The sequence below is a fragment of the Falco naumanni genome, chromosome 3 (genome assembly GCF_017639655.2).
Source record: "Falco naumanni isolate bFalNau1 chromosome 3, bFalNau1.pat, whole genome shotgun sequence".
Lineage (NCBI taxonomy): Eukaryota > Metazoa > Chordata > Aves > Falconiformes > Falconidae > Falco > Falco naumanni.
The window spans coordinates 4514160-4526618 of NC_054056.1; the positions used below are offsets into that span (position 1 = coordinate 4514160).

General features: G+C 50.6%; 1 protein-coding gene across 1 annotated transcript in view; it reads left to right on the top strand.

Annotated features, from left to right (window-relative positions):
- The window catches only part of CSMD2 (CUB and Sushi multiple domains 2), a 306341-nt gene that overhangs the window by 285267 nt on the left and 8615 nt on the right, over positions 1 to 12459 (top strand). Inside the window, exons 58-63 of the mRNA XM_040588319.1 lie at positions 2007 to 2183; positions 3011 to 3190; positions 4388 to 4561; positions 5714 to 5887; positions 8944 to 9017; positions 10844 to 10955. Of these exons, the coding sequence (XP_040444253.1) occupies positions 2007 to 2183; positions 3011 to 3190; positions 4388 to 4561; positions 5714 to 5887; positions 8944 to 9017; positions 10844 to 10955 (891 nt within the window). The remainder of the gene's footprint in view (positions 1 to 2006; positions 2184 to 3010; positions 3191 to 4387; positions 4562 to 5713; positions 5888 to 8943; positions 9018 to 10843; positions 10956 to 12459) is intronic.

A 12459-nucleotide genomic window follows, 5' to 3' on the forward strand; every position in this document is an offset into this window, starting at 1 on the left:
GTTGTATCTTCTGCAACGTGGGAGAACCCCAGTCCTGGGTGGGAGGCGCGGGGTGAGCTGGCTCTCGGCACCCCTCGCACTCCTTGCTGCGGCGGAGAGTCAGACCCTTCTGGTCGTATCGGCCATTTCAGCTGAGCATCATCCCTTGAAACATTTCCCAGGTAAAGAAGCAGCAACTCTGAAGAAATTTCCATCTGATGCAGCTGCTTTTCAGGTTATTGTCTTGAATTTTGGCTTCGATTTAAAGGCGATTGGGTTTGAGATTCTTAAGGGAGATGCGAGTGGGTATGACTGTGGGGATTCTGGGCTTTTCAGGATTTATACTCTGTTCAAAAACCACAGCCAAAGCCGGGTTTTCTTCTGGGGCCTAATTCATTTTACACCTCTCACTGAAGCTAAAGGGAATTATTTACCCGCTTACTGCTCACTTGCATGATTAGATCCTATTTGTATTTAAATTACTATTTCAAAAGTTCAAACTTTTCATCCTTACGTTTACAGCTTCCTTTATATCTAGCCTATACGGGTCACAGCTGATGCACGCTGCGATTAAACCGTTTCCACGAGTCGCCTTGCAGTCACAAAAATAATATTTTTGGGTCATCTGTGTGTGTTTGGCCACGTGCGTAGGTGGAGGAGGTTGGGCAGGAGAGAACAGCTGATGTATGGGCAGGCAGTGAAATAGTAGTTTCGAGCTTTTTCTGAGATGATAAGATCTGACTTTTATCCCAGCATCTCTTGGAAATGACACCGTGTATCACAGAGACGTTGGCTGCATGAGAAATCGGTAACGAGAGCGCACCTCGGCTGAGTTTAGTGCCATGCAGAGTTTCTGTGCACGCAGTCCGGAATGGTTATTAGTTTCCTCCTGTCAAACAGATATGCCTCCAACAAGCTCCTTTGTTAACAGGCTGTCAGCAAACTAAGCAACGAGGCAGAGGAAGACTTCTCCCCTTGCGCTGGTGGCTGGTGCTGGGAGCTGGAGTTGTGTTTCTGGGGTCCCAGGGCAGGAGCGGGTCACCTTGTGTATGCACCCACAGATGCTCTTGCAGAGGTTGTGGCACGATGCAGGGAAGAGGTGGGAGCAAGGAATTTCCTTGTCAAAGAGCTGGGATTTGTGGTGTAAGCTTTTCCTTAATTCATGTGATTTTCTTTTGTGTCCTGTAATTTTCGGGGTAAATGAGGGCTGGCTGCAATTATTGCAGGTGCTTATTTGGTCATGACAGGGCTTCGTGCGCCACTGTTCGCTCTGACGCCTTTTTATTGCCGTGGTGCTGAGGTACTTCAGACATAAAACTTGGGCACTGACAAACCTGTAATTGTATTCCCACAATATTCTCCTTCCTCTGAGAATGTAATTGGATATAGCTGGGCAGTGAGCAATGCCGGAGCGGGAGAGCAGCGGGCTCCCTTGCTGCTTTTGTTCCTTTTTGTTCTGCAAAGTTGTTGGCTTCCCAAAGGGAAGCAAAGCTCAGGTCTGGGCTTCCAAATTCCTGGAAGGTGGTGGGCACAGTCTGCTTTGTTAAGCTGTAGGACCAGCTGGGAGATTGAGAGCTGGGATAAGGTCCTGCAAAAACCAGAGGGGAGTTCTTCCTTCAGCCTGGAGGAGCAGCGGGAGGGGGATGCTGGCAGGCTGGGCGTCTGCCCAGAGGGGAAGGGGGATCTGCTGTGTCGAGCACAGACTGCCTGCAGGGACGGAGGTTTTTCTCAATCACCTGCCAGGGCCGCTGCCCCACAGCCTTGGGACGCGGTGCCTGGCAAAGCAGAGCCCTTGCTCCCAGCCGGGGAGTGGTGCTTGGGATCCTGTTGGATCGATGCAGCTGATTTCTCACGGAACAGCCTGTTCTGTCCGAGCTGATCCAGGGGCTTTGCAGCAAATCTTCTCTTTATTGAGAACAGTCGGTTGCAGGATGAAACCCTTGGGTTTGGTCTGGTTTTCTGGGGGGATGTTGTTTGTGTTGTGGTGGTGGGTTTTTATATTTTAACTATGTCGTTTTGCTTTCTAGTTATATCCTGTGGAAACCCAGGAACCCCCAGCAACGCGAGGGTTATATTTAACGACGGCTTGATTTTCTCCAGTTCCATCATATACCAGTGTCGGGAAGGCTATTATTCCACAGGAGTGCTGAGCAGGCACTGCACGGTGAACGGGACCTGGACTGGGACCAGTCCGGAGTGTACAGGTGAGCGCAGGGCTGGATTCCTGGAAGATGAGTTGAAGGATGCTGCCAGGCTCTGGGGACGGGTTGTCAGGGCGTGTTGGAGGCTCGCTGTAGATGTGCACACACACACACACACACACGCTGCGCTGTGCGGAGAAACTCAGCTCAACCGCCTTGTGGCAGCGGCAGCCGCTCAGCCTGCAATCCCTGCAAGGACCTAATGGAAAACTCTTGTTTGGAGTTTGTTTTTTCCAGTTGGATGAAGGGAGCTCGGTGATAATTTCATGAGTAGATGTCAGCCAGCCCGCAGGGGCTCTCCGGGGCTGCTTCTGCAGGCGAGCGTGCCGGCAGCGGGATGTGGTGGGCAGAGCCCCTCTGCAGGAGCCTCTCGGTGGATGCGCCGCGTTTCCTCACGGCTCCCACCCGCAGGTGCCAGGAACGGGGATGAGGCCACCGTGGTCCTGCAGAAGAGACCATAACTAGGGTGAAGCGAGGAGGGGGTGCCGTGGGCACACTGGCTTCCACCTAGCCCAGATCTGACCCAGATTTTCTTTAAAGTTTAATGTGTGTTAATACTTCTTGCAAGGTCTTAATGTGTCGTTAAGATTGCTGCTCGCTCCGCTGCGTAGAAACAAAGTTTTCTCCACGTGCCGGAGCCCAGCCTGCTCCGTAGCTCTCCCAAGCCTCTGTGCTGCAGATGCTCCTTCTCCACCATTACTTTTCCTGTGTTGAAAAACACTCAGGACCATCAGGTTGCTGGTTCTTGCAGATCCAGAAGTGTGAGACAAGGGATGGTCAGCCAGAAACGCTTCATTATTATTTTTTGTTTGTTTGTTTTCTGTTGGCAGTGATCAACTGCGGTGACCCCGGTGTGCCAGCCAACGGCATTAGGTTGGGCAGTGATTTCACCTACAATCGAACAGTGGTGTTCCAGTGCACGCCTGGCTACATGATGGAGTCAGACAGGGCGTCTTCTCTAACCTGCACGAAAGACCGAACCTGGAATGGCACCAAACCCGCCTGCAAGGGTAAGACTGGTTGCTGTAAATATTGGAGGATACACGTTTTGCAGGCCACAAACTTTTTTGTAATTTGTGGCAATGTAGTAGGCAGCAACGAGCCTCCCCGGGGGGGGGTCTCAGTCCTGTCGTTCAGTCTGTCCCCTGTAAACACAGGCACTTCCACAATTTTAGCAACGTAGCATGAACACCTTGCTGTCTTCAGGCTTGTAAATCATCACAATATGCCTGGGAGGGAGACAATTGCTGTTATCCTCGTAGTAGAGAATTAAAAATGAAGCACAAAGAGTGAAGCAACTTACTCTTCGCAAAAACTCGAATTAAATATTATGTCAGGCATGCACTTTTTGGCACCATCTAGAAGTCTGAAAAATGTTTCTTCCAACTCCTTTCATTATTTCTCAGTTCTAAGATTGCCTCTGTAGTTCGGAGATAGGAAAAGGAAATAATAGAGCAGTTGCAGGACAGGCTGGATCTCTTCTGCGAGTGTTTTACTCACCCACCAAGTGTAGATAAGGCTTGTATCAGCATCTGTGTACTTCTTCAGCAGTCTGGAAAATTTAGCTGTCATGATTCTGATATAAATACAGACCACACAGAAACTTCCAAATACACTTCAGTTGCTTCTGAGGCTATAAAGAGCAATTCTCGCACTCCTTTCGTTCTCTCAACTGAGCTAATGTTGCAGGAATAATAGAGAATGTGGCCAGTCTCGTTTGGAGGCCGGGCTGATTTGCATGAGCTTAGCATCTTTCCCAGTGCTCCCCTGAGCTGAAAAGCAAAGCACTGCAAAAATGTCATATTGAAACACCTTAGAGTGGATGAAATACAGACTGGTTGTTGATTCAGCTGCTAAGCTGAAACTCGGCTAGGTTGTCCAGAACGTTTGAATCTTTGAGGGAATTTCAGGTGAGTTTTCACACTCAGTCAGGGTGGGTTCTTATCTTCCGTGGGAAACGAACACTGACTCAGAAATCTCACTTTGAGACCTGGGATGTGGTTAACTCCAAACTTCAAAGTAAAATGTTGGGGTTTACAGCTGCAGGCACAGCTGGGAAGGTTTGCACAGCCCCCTGCTAGCCCAGTCCCAGGAGATGCTCTTCAAGAGCAGAACACGACTTTGATCCGACACGAATTTGCTTGTTAATGGAAATAACTATGCTGAAGAGTTGAGAGAACTTGAGCATGCTTTTGTTTCTCGTTCAGCTATCATCTGTAAATCCCCGCAAGCCATCCCCAACGGGAAAGTTGTGGGCTCGGACTTCAGCTGGGGGTCCAGCGTGAGCTATGCCTGCCTGGAGGGGTACCAGCTCTCCCTGCCTGCCGTGCTGACCTGCGAGGGCAATGGGACTTGGAGCGGGGAAATTCCCCAGTGCTTTCGTGAGTAGGCAGCCATCCATGTGTTCATGCATGAATGGGGTGGAGGAGTCTGCTTAAAACCCAGTTGTTCAGTGCTCCCTCTCTCCAGCATCTCTGGTCTCCGTGCCGTTGATGTTAGTGCTAACTCCGCCTTGCCTGACAGCATCCCAGGGGTACGGCTGGACCATTCTCAGTCTGTGGGAAGTTAAATATCTGGTTGCTGTGCTTCCTACCCCTGAGCCCAAGGGAGGGCTTGCATTAGCTGAAGGCAGTGGGAGTTTTGCATGGCGGGAGGAAAGATGACGATGCTTAGCGTGCCCGCAGCCAAAAGCCTGAACGCGCTCCCCACCTCCGGCAGCAGCCACATGGCTGGGGGTCTTGGTTGTAGTAGTGGCCACGGGGACGCAGGCAGTCGCTCCACCTCCTGTAATGAAGGTATGTGGGCACGTCTGAAGATCTTGCATGTTCCTGTCCTGGCTCTTCCTCCGTGGTCTCCCCAGGGATTCGAGCCTCTGCAGTCAGGGCTCTTGAAACTGCCAAAGGCTGTAGGAAAAAAACCTTTGGCCAAGGGCACTGTGGTGCTGCAGGAGGAGTTAGGGATATTTTGTGAAGGCAGAACTTTGGCTGGGTGAAAACCTGTGTGCCTGATACAATAGCTAATGCAAAAAAAATTGGTTAAAAGTCTCATAATGATAAAGGCAGATTTGAGTTTCTTTTCTAGGCTGGATGGCTGGCAGCTGCACAATAGCCATTTTCATATTAAATCATACAAAGCCCTCACCGTGTTCTTTGCACCTTTCCCTGGATCTTGTATAATTAGCGGGCTTTCTGTGTGACCATATAGCAATTTGACATCGTGCAATTAGAGATACATTTTAAAGCTAAGCATGCTGTTAGGGGAAAAAAAAAAAAAAAAAAAAAAAGAAAAAAAGAAAAGATGGGGGAGAAGGGGGAGAAGGTGGAAGTTAATTAACGGCAATTGACAAAAAGAGAGAATTACAAGGAAAGTAGCCAGCAACGCCTTCTACCACTGCTAATTCCCTAGTCAATCACAGAGTTTGATGGCAGGGAGCGGTAAGGTTTGGGCCATTAATAGACCCATCTTTAGCTTATTTACATGGCTTGCTCTTGAGGAAGTTCATCGCAATCCACTTGTCTCTCCGCCTGTTGCAGCCGTGTTCTGCGGTGACCCGGGGATACCCGCTCAAGGCAGGAGGGAGGACAGAGGCTTCACCTACCGTTCCTCCGTCTCCTTCTCCTGCTTAGCCCCGCTGGTGCTGGTGGGATCGGCCCGGAGGTTCTGCCAGTCCGATGGGACGTGGAGCGGGACCCAGCCCAGCTGCATAGGTAAGGGGAGACTCCGTCTTGCACCTACGGGCGAAGAGCTTTGAGCGGTCACCTGGCTTTTCCGTCGGTAGCAAAGCTGGCTTTCTTTCCTGGGTTGGTAGAAACGAGCGCTTTGCTGCCCTGCAAATCAGAATATATAGGGATCGTGCTTTGGGTTTGTACGGACTAGCTGGTGGTAAGCAACCCATCTTCTTCTCTTGCTCTTTGCTGCCTGGCCCCATCATTCCTGCCCCTGATGGTGGTCAATGCATGGTGCGCCCAAGGAGGGCTATCCCCATCCCCCCGTTACTGCTCCTCAGCACTGTGCTTGGGCTGCTGGTGGGCCCGAAGGAAAATTCCTCTGCAGAACTTCCAGGTTAATATTTACAACCTGGGCCATAAGGATTGAGGGCTGGGGAGGGGGGTGGAGGCGCCTGCGGGGGGTCGCACCACCCAGATGTCCCAAAGGCTGGTGCTGCCCACGTTACCTCTGGGGCTGGGGACCACAGCACTTGTGCCCTGTGCAGTGCTAAGGCTGCTGCATCCCTGCCAACATCGCATCATCGTCTTGGCACAGTGCTGGGCTTCGGGCTCTGTGCTGCTTCCAGGCTTCCTTCCTCGGGGACCTCCAGCCCGACACGCTGCTCCGTGGAGGGGTACATCAGTCGTCATCAGTGATGGGCCTGAAAATGCAATTTGACCGCAGAGAGCAGCCGTGGGCTTTTAGCTCTGCTGCTCACAGAAACTGCAGCAAACCAGAGTGCTGCCTAAAGGGTGCACAGGAGAGCCCTTATGTTCTCTGCTGCCTTTGAATTACATCCAGAAGAGCAACTCCTGGAAGTGTGGAAGTGCTGTATACAGAGAGCAAAATCCTATAGATCGCTTTGCCTAGCTGCGGTGTTGGGATTCAGGCTCAAATACCCGCCTGTTCTTCAGGTGCCCATTTTCTGGGGCTTCCAGAACCCTTTGAAACCTCTGGGAGGTGTATAATCATAATTAGTCACAGTATTCTTCACCTCTTTAAAACTCCGGCTACCTTCTTGAACTCTGGGGCTCCCGTGGTGATAAACTGCAGGGGCTGTGTGCTGTTACCGTAACTGCCTGAACACCACCATCATCACCTTATGCAGGCATCGGGGGCAGAGACAGATCCTGGGCTGTTTTCCACATTTTTCAGTTATTCCAGCTACATCTGAAATGCCTCACCAGTTCTAGTAACGCAAAATGACTCGTGGCTTGAACCTCCAAGTTTCCTCTTGATTTCACCAGGAGCTTTCTTGCGTACGGAGAGTTGGGAGCACTTGCCTACTGTTGGAAATTTCGGCTTTAAATGCTTCAGCACTTTCTTGCAAATCCTTGTCCAGGATCCTTCCTATCAGACATGTGTGGCACCCAGCCCTCCAGGGCCGTCCGTGATCGAACCCAGCAAATGCAGCTCTTCACGCTGCTGCTGAAACGTGCTTAGAATTTGCCTGCCCAAAACAAACCACAAGAAGGGAGAAGACTTGTGTGTCTACAAAACCTTAACCCAGAACGCCAGTTTCTGACACAAGCAGCCGAACCCAAAGTACTGTATTTATTGGGATTTCACCCATTTCTGAGATCCCTTAGATTGCCAGTGCCACAGACCCCCCAGATGGAGCCAGGAGACCGAGGCGCTGCCATCCATCACCTGCTACCTCATCCAGTGATGGGGCTCTTTATTTATTTATTTTAGACACTGATTTATCTGCAGGCTCCCGTGGAAACTGCATCAGTGATAAATGACGAAAGCTCAGCAGAACCGAACGACGGAAAATGAATTAGCTCGTGCGCTGCAGCCCCAAATGGGCCACGTTTTGTATCCCTTGTTTAGCTACCGCCGCTCAGAGGACCTGGGGACGACACCAACGAGTGCAATAATGTTTCAGCGTGAAGAGACCGATTAGTCAGATCGAAAGGGAGAAAGGCATAAACAGCCATGCCATTAGGTACAGAAGTTGTGCTCCATGGCCCTGCAGCTGCGGGCTGTAGTGACAGGCCACCTCTGTCCCACTGCGCTGGGTTGTGGAGGCTTTTCATAGCTATTTCTTGACTTGCACAATGCTGTTCGTTGGGGTATGTCAGGGAAGTGTAGAGAGGGATTTGCTGTGCTGTTTATGATCCTTCTCCTAACGATGTTGAGCAAGTTGAAGAAAGAAGGCTGGGAGTCCAGAGCAGGCTCTCATCTCATTGCACTGAAATCCTGCGATGCTCCGGCTCCCCAGTGATGTGGCTACCCTGGCCGGGTACCTGAGCATCCCTGTGGCCAACACTGCGCCTTCACTCAATGCGGTGCTCCCAAGGAGCAGGGAACCTGCTGCTGCTGAACTGCCCTTGAGACAGGAGCTGCATGTTGCCTTTGCTCCGTTTGGGATGCTGATATTAAGGTGGTGCATCTCTGCCTTAATTCCGCCAGTGCCCTGCCACTGCCAACATGCTGGGAAAAAGTCGTGATAGATGCTACAAGGGTAGCAGCAGATTATTCCTACTGAACTGTGTGCCTTCATCTAGATGGATTGAGACCTAACAAGATGTAAAGAGAGATTATGTATCTGAGATGCATTAAAATTTCCAGCCCCCGCCTATCACTACGAAACAGTGAGGTTCCAGGGTGAGCGTGCGAGTGACGGCTGAGCTGAGCCCACAAGGGCAGAGGCGCTGGCTCAGGGCACAGAAGAGACTGGTGTGACAGTGGCCCTCTGTGCAGGGGTGGCCAGTGGAAGCCGAGGGCACAGCACTGGTGAGCCGGGTGCTTCGCTCATCACGTCTACAACAGGGGAAGGGAAGGGAGCTGGCCCTGACGTAAGATTTATGTTCTCGCATTTGCTCGTGGCTGATAGAGTGCCTCTGGTTAGTATACGTTGCAACAGTCAGGGATTTAAGAAACAAAAAGATCCGTGTGTTTTTCCTTGTTGCTATGTATTCCTTCTGTAGCAGAATGTTTCTGTCTCGTTGCAAAGGCACAGCACGGTGCGCGGAGAGCAGGGAAGGCAGAGCTCTGACGGGGCTTCCACAACCGCTCCTTTAAAACACCGTCTCTGTTCTTTTCTTTTAAGACCCCAGCCTCACGACGTGTGCGGACCCCGGTGTGCCTCTTTTTGGGATGCAGAACAACTCCCAGGGCTACCAGGTACTGTCACGGCAGCAGGGTCCCCTTGGCTGCCCCCCGATACTTGCTGGGATTATTCCATGTCTGATTCCTAACGGGGATGAACGTGTCCTCCCGTGAGCAGGACATCCCGGCGTGCTGCATTAGACCTCAGAGTGCGTTTGTATGGGATTAACCAGCAACGCATTATTTATGATATTAATTACAGTGCTAATTAATAGTTATTAGTGTAATTAGTATTCACACGGGAGGCATCGTTTCCATTAATTTTCAGACCAAATTCTGTAGGTGGTTTTCATAATCGCACCTTCCATACAGTATGAAATCAGTGGAAAGGAGAGGGGGAAAAAAACCAAAGGAATTCCCCGGGGTGCTCCATCTCCAGCCTCCGCTGCCGTCCCAGTGGATGCCCGTTCCCTGCTGTGACGGGGCCAGGATAGTGGATTCCACGCAGCCACTCCTGCCAGAGTGGCTCTTTTGGGTTTGCTGCTAATTAGCTATCTTAATCCTGGGGTTTAGCGTATTCATTCTAGTTTTTAATGAATGCTGAGACACTGTAGGTCAGCCTGAGAGCCGCACGCTGCAGGGGACAAGGTGGTGGCTGGAGCAGAGTGCTGTGGGGCGATGCTGCCTCTGGATGTGGTACCCTGGGGGTCCCCGGGAGCACCCATGGGGTACAGCCCGGCCGCAGGGACAGCCAGGAGGTGGCCCGCACGGTACAGCCTTGCTAGGTAGGATGGGGAGGGTGTTCAAAGCTTTGCTTGCAATTTTATTCCAGGATATTTCGGTTTTAAAGCAAATCCAGTTGGGATAACGGGGCACGAGCTCCATTGTGGGATGAAATAATGGTAATTTGGTGGAAATCAATTGCAAAAAACGCAGATAGTCTGCAAAAAGCATGCCGCAAAAATGTCGAAAAGTCAGGTTTGCGTTTTATGATCCTCTTTGCTGTTCACAATCCGAATTGGCATTTGTAACGGAGCTGCAGGACATTTGTTGATGCTGGTTATACTGAATATCCCTTTTGGCAAAAATCTCAGCCCATTCTGACAGCACCTGTGTTTGATGCTGGCTTTGGTTGTATTTTAAAGACAAAGCAGCCTCGCCTCTATCGCTAAAAGCAGCAACCCCCCACACAGCTACGGGCCGCAGCTTCCCAGGGGCTCCGAGAGCTTTCTCAACACCAGGGCAGTGAGGGCAGAAAGCAGGTGACTGCCCTCTCCAGCGTATAGAAGATGGAAAATGATGGGATTTTTGGTATTAAAAGTATGGGTGAATCCCATTGCACTGGGAAGTTCAGCGTTTTATCTCCTGTGGTAACAGTGTTAAAGGAAAAATTCACACAGCTGTGGGTACCGCTGGGCTTGCTTTAATCACAGCTCAGAATTGAGGGGCAAAGAGCAAAGGGATGCATCCCAACTTATATACCCTTATCAAATCATTAGCTGATGTCTGAAGTTTTTAGAAGTTTCCTTTAGTCTTGTCAGTTCTGTGAATCCATCACCTGACTCTGTCCCTGTTGATCCATCTATTCGGTTCCAGTCTCCGCCTGGGTTCCAGGCTCCTCCTCGGATCGTAATCTTCTTTCTGCCTGCTTTAACTCACACAATCCTTCAAGCACGCTTAGTCTTTGGATATTCATCTATATTAATTTTTATAAAAATGGAGAGCACTTGCGTACAGAAATTGATCATCTATTGTTTCTTTAGTCTCCCGCTGATTAGCTTGACTAAGTTTTAAACCAGCCTTGGATTAGGGCTATACAAGGGCCAAGGCCTGGTTCTGCCAGTTGGCAGCTTCAGCACTTTAAATTTCTTAATTCAAAATACATTTTCTTTAATAAACAGGTGGGAAGCATCATCTTTTTCAAGTGCCAGAAGGGGTACCTGCTGCAGGGCTCCACTACCAGGACCTGCCTGCCCAACCTGACGTGGAGCGGCGTGCAGCCGGATTGTGTCCGTAAGTCTTGGGAGAGGTTTTGACAAAGGAAACCGGTGCCTTTGCCCAAGCTTCAACTTGTCGCCTTGTTTTGTCGCTGTGCTTCGCTGTGCCAGCTCTGAAGAGCTGGTAATTTGGGGAGGTGGGGGTGTGTGGGGCTCTGATCATACATATTCTTGAAGAAAAGGGAGATCACACGATTCCTTCTCTCCTGACATGACTACATCAGCAGCCGCTCCCGATTTCAGATGATTTTTTTTCACTTGTCCCTTCCTCAGAGACACAGTTTCAGGTGAGACTTTGTTTTGTGCTTCCGAAACCGCATTTGATGGCGGCGACATGAGCTCGCACTCCAGGGACCGATGTTTAACATTTAGCCAGAAGGGCTCTCTGGCAGAGCAGTGTTTCTCCTCATCTCTAAAAACATTTTGCTCTTTCTTTTAAGCTGTCTATCATCTTTTCCTTGCTACACCAGAAGGAGCTCAGTTTAATGTATTTGAGTGGTAATATCCATCATGACCTCTGTATCATAAGTATTAAAAAGCTTTTTCCTCTCCCTTGTGAGGTTTTTTGGCTAACAAACCCTGTAGGTGCTTGTTCTGCGAGCAGCCCGACCAGGGCACCTGCCTTAAAAGCTCTTACACATGGCATCAGGGGAGGCGGGGGGGTGCGCTCTGGATGGAGCTGCCCATCGCTGCTGCTCTGGGTGCTGGCAGTGCATCCCTGGGTGCCCAGGCTCTCTGCCGGACGGGAAGGCTGCAGGGATGCCGCTGTGGCTCTGTGTGGGGTTTTGCTCCTGGTGCATGGAAATACAAGATGGTTTTGGCTTCCCCGTGGTGGCCAGGAGTGCTGAGTTGTTTATCTCCTGTTGTAACTGTGGTAAAGGAAAAATTGACGCAGACGTGGGTACCACTAGGCTGTAGGTTCTGTGTAAAGCCGCCTCTGTCCGCGGCACGGAGCTGGATGCGGTTCCAGCTAATGAGAGCTGAGCTGCCACGACCCCACGGGGCTGGGGGCTCATGGCCGGGGGTCCCAGACCGTGTGAGTTGGGGTCGGTCTCTCAGCTTCCTGCGTTTTGCATCTCATCCTCTGTAAAATGAGGATGAAGATTATACCTCCTGAAGGCTGCTGAGGATTTGTTTTCATTCATGAGCAGTTTGAGAGCCACAGAAAGGGCAAATTTACAGTGTGGGTGAGAGGGAGCGTCCCAGCTCGGTGATTTATTCATTTTGTGTCGTAACTTCTCAAGGCAAGCGGTGACACATTTACAGCAGGACCTCGTAGAGCGGTGTGGGCTCTGGTGGCAGGGAGCTGGACAAGCTCAGCTTCCATTTCTGTGGCCAAATCCTGAAAGTTATTGAGTAATTTTAGGCTTTTATGACTCACACGCTTCTGAGGACTTACCGAGTGATCTGATGGACAGGTAGGTGCAAGTTATTGGGAGGACAGTGGTCCTGGGAAGAGAGATTATACAAAACCAGCACTGCAGTGCACTCACTGGAATCACTGCCTTAACTGACCGGAT